Genomic DNA, 665 nt, shown 5'->3' with positions numbered 1-665 from the left:
CTCCACCTAGAGGAAATAAATGTTTGGCAAAATCACAACTAAGTTGCAGAGTAGAGGCATTGAGGCTGTCTATAACAGCTCTTGCTCAGCCCACAGAACCCTCTTCAGATTAATTCCAGGCATGTGGATTATTAACAGCAACACGAACAGCAGGAGCACCTCACACCTCCAAACTGTGAATTAATTTTGGTCCCAAGAGAAATGTGAAAACTTCATAGTTTTACTCATCCCCCATTACAGGGAAGAGCACTGAGGGCAGTAGCAGAACAAGGGCTCTGAATGATGCAAGTGTTACTGTAAGGCAATACTCAGTGCCCCTTGAGATACTGGCAAATTTATGGATTACAAAAGCAACCCCAGTTGGCTACTTAGCATAGGACACCATTACACATTACAATGCGGTAACAGTGGAGTGATCTAGCAAACAAGATAGATCAGCCAGCAAGCATGTCAAACACGTAGTTATCAGGCTATCGCCACAAAGTCGTTTTTCTGTCAGGACCATTTCTACGCACTTACCAAGTTTTCATTGACAATGCCATCACTGGCAGCAAAGAAGGCAAGGACATGAGAAATGAAGTACTTCTCCTCAGGCTTCAGGGACTCCCAGTGCTGGAGGTCTTTCGAAAGGTCCACCTAAAACATTAGAAAAAGACGCGATAAAA

At 43.9% G+C, this 665-nt stretch overlaps 1 protein-coding gene across 1 annotated transcript in view; it reads right to left on the bottom strand.

Moving 5' to 3' along the window:
* LOC104497147 (ribonucleoside-diphosphate reductase subunit M2) overlaps window positions 1-636 on the bottom strand; it is a gene marked incomplete at its 5' end in the record, with an annotated part of 4,441 nt that extends 3,805 nt beyond the window's left edge. The window contains one exon of the mRNA XM_010140361.1: window positions 514-636. Within this exon, the coding sequence (XP_010138663.1) occupies window positions 514-636 (123 nt within the window). The remainder of the gene's footprint in view (window positions 1-513) is intronic.
* Window positions 637-665: the final 29 nt, after the last annotated feature.

The sequence above is a fragment of the Buceros rhinoceros genome, unplaced genomic scaffold (genome assembly GCF_000710305.1).
Source record: "Buceros rhinoceros silvestris isolate BGI_N320 unplaced genomic scaffold, ASM71030v1 scaffold29007, whole genome shotgun sequence".
NCBI lineage: Eukaryota > Metazoa > Chordata > Aves > Bucerotiformes > Bucerotidae > Buceros > Buceros rhinoceros.
The sequence above is the reverse complement of the archived record's forward strand: the minus strand, read 5'-3'. Positions and strand labels throughout refer to the sequence as shown.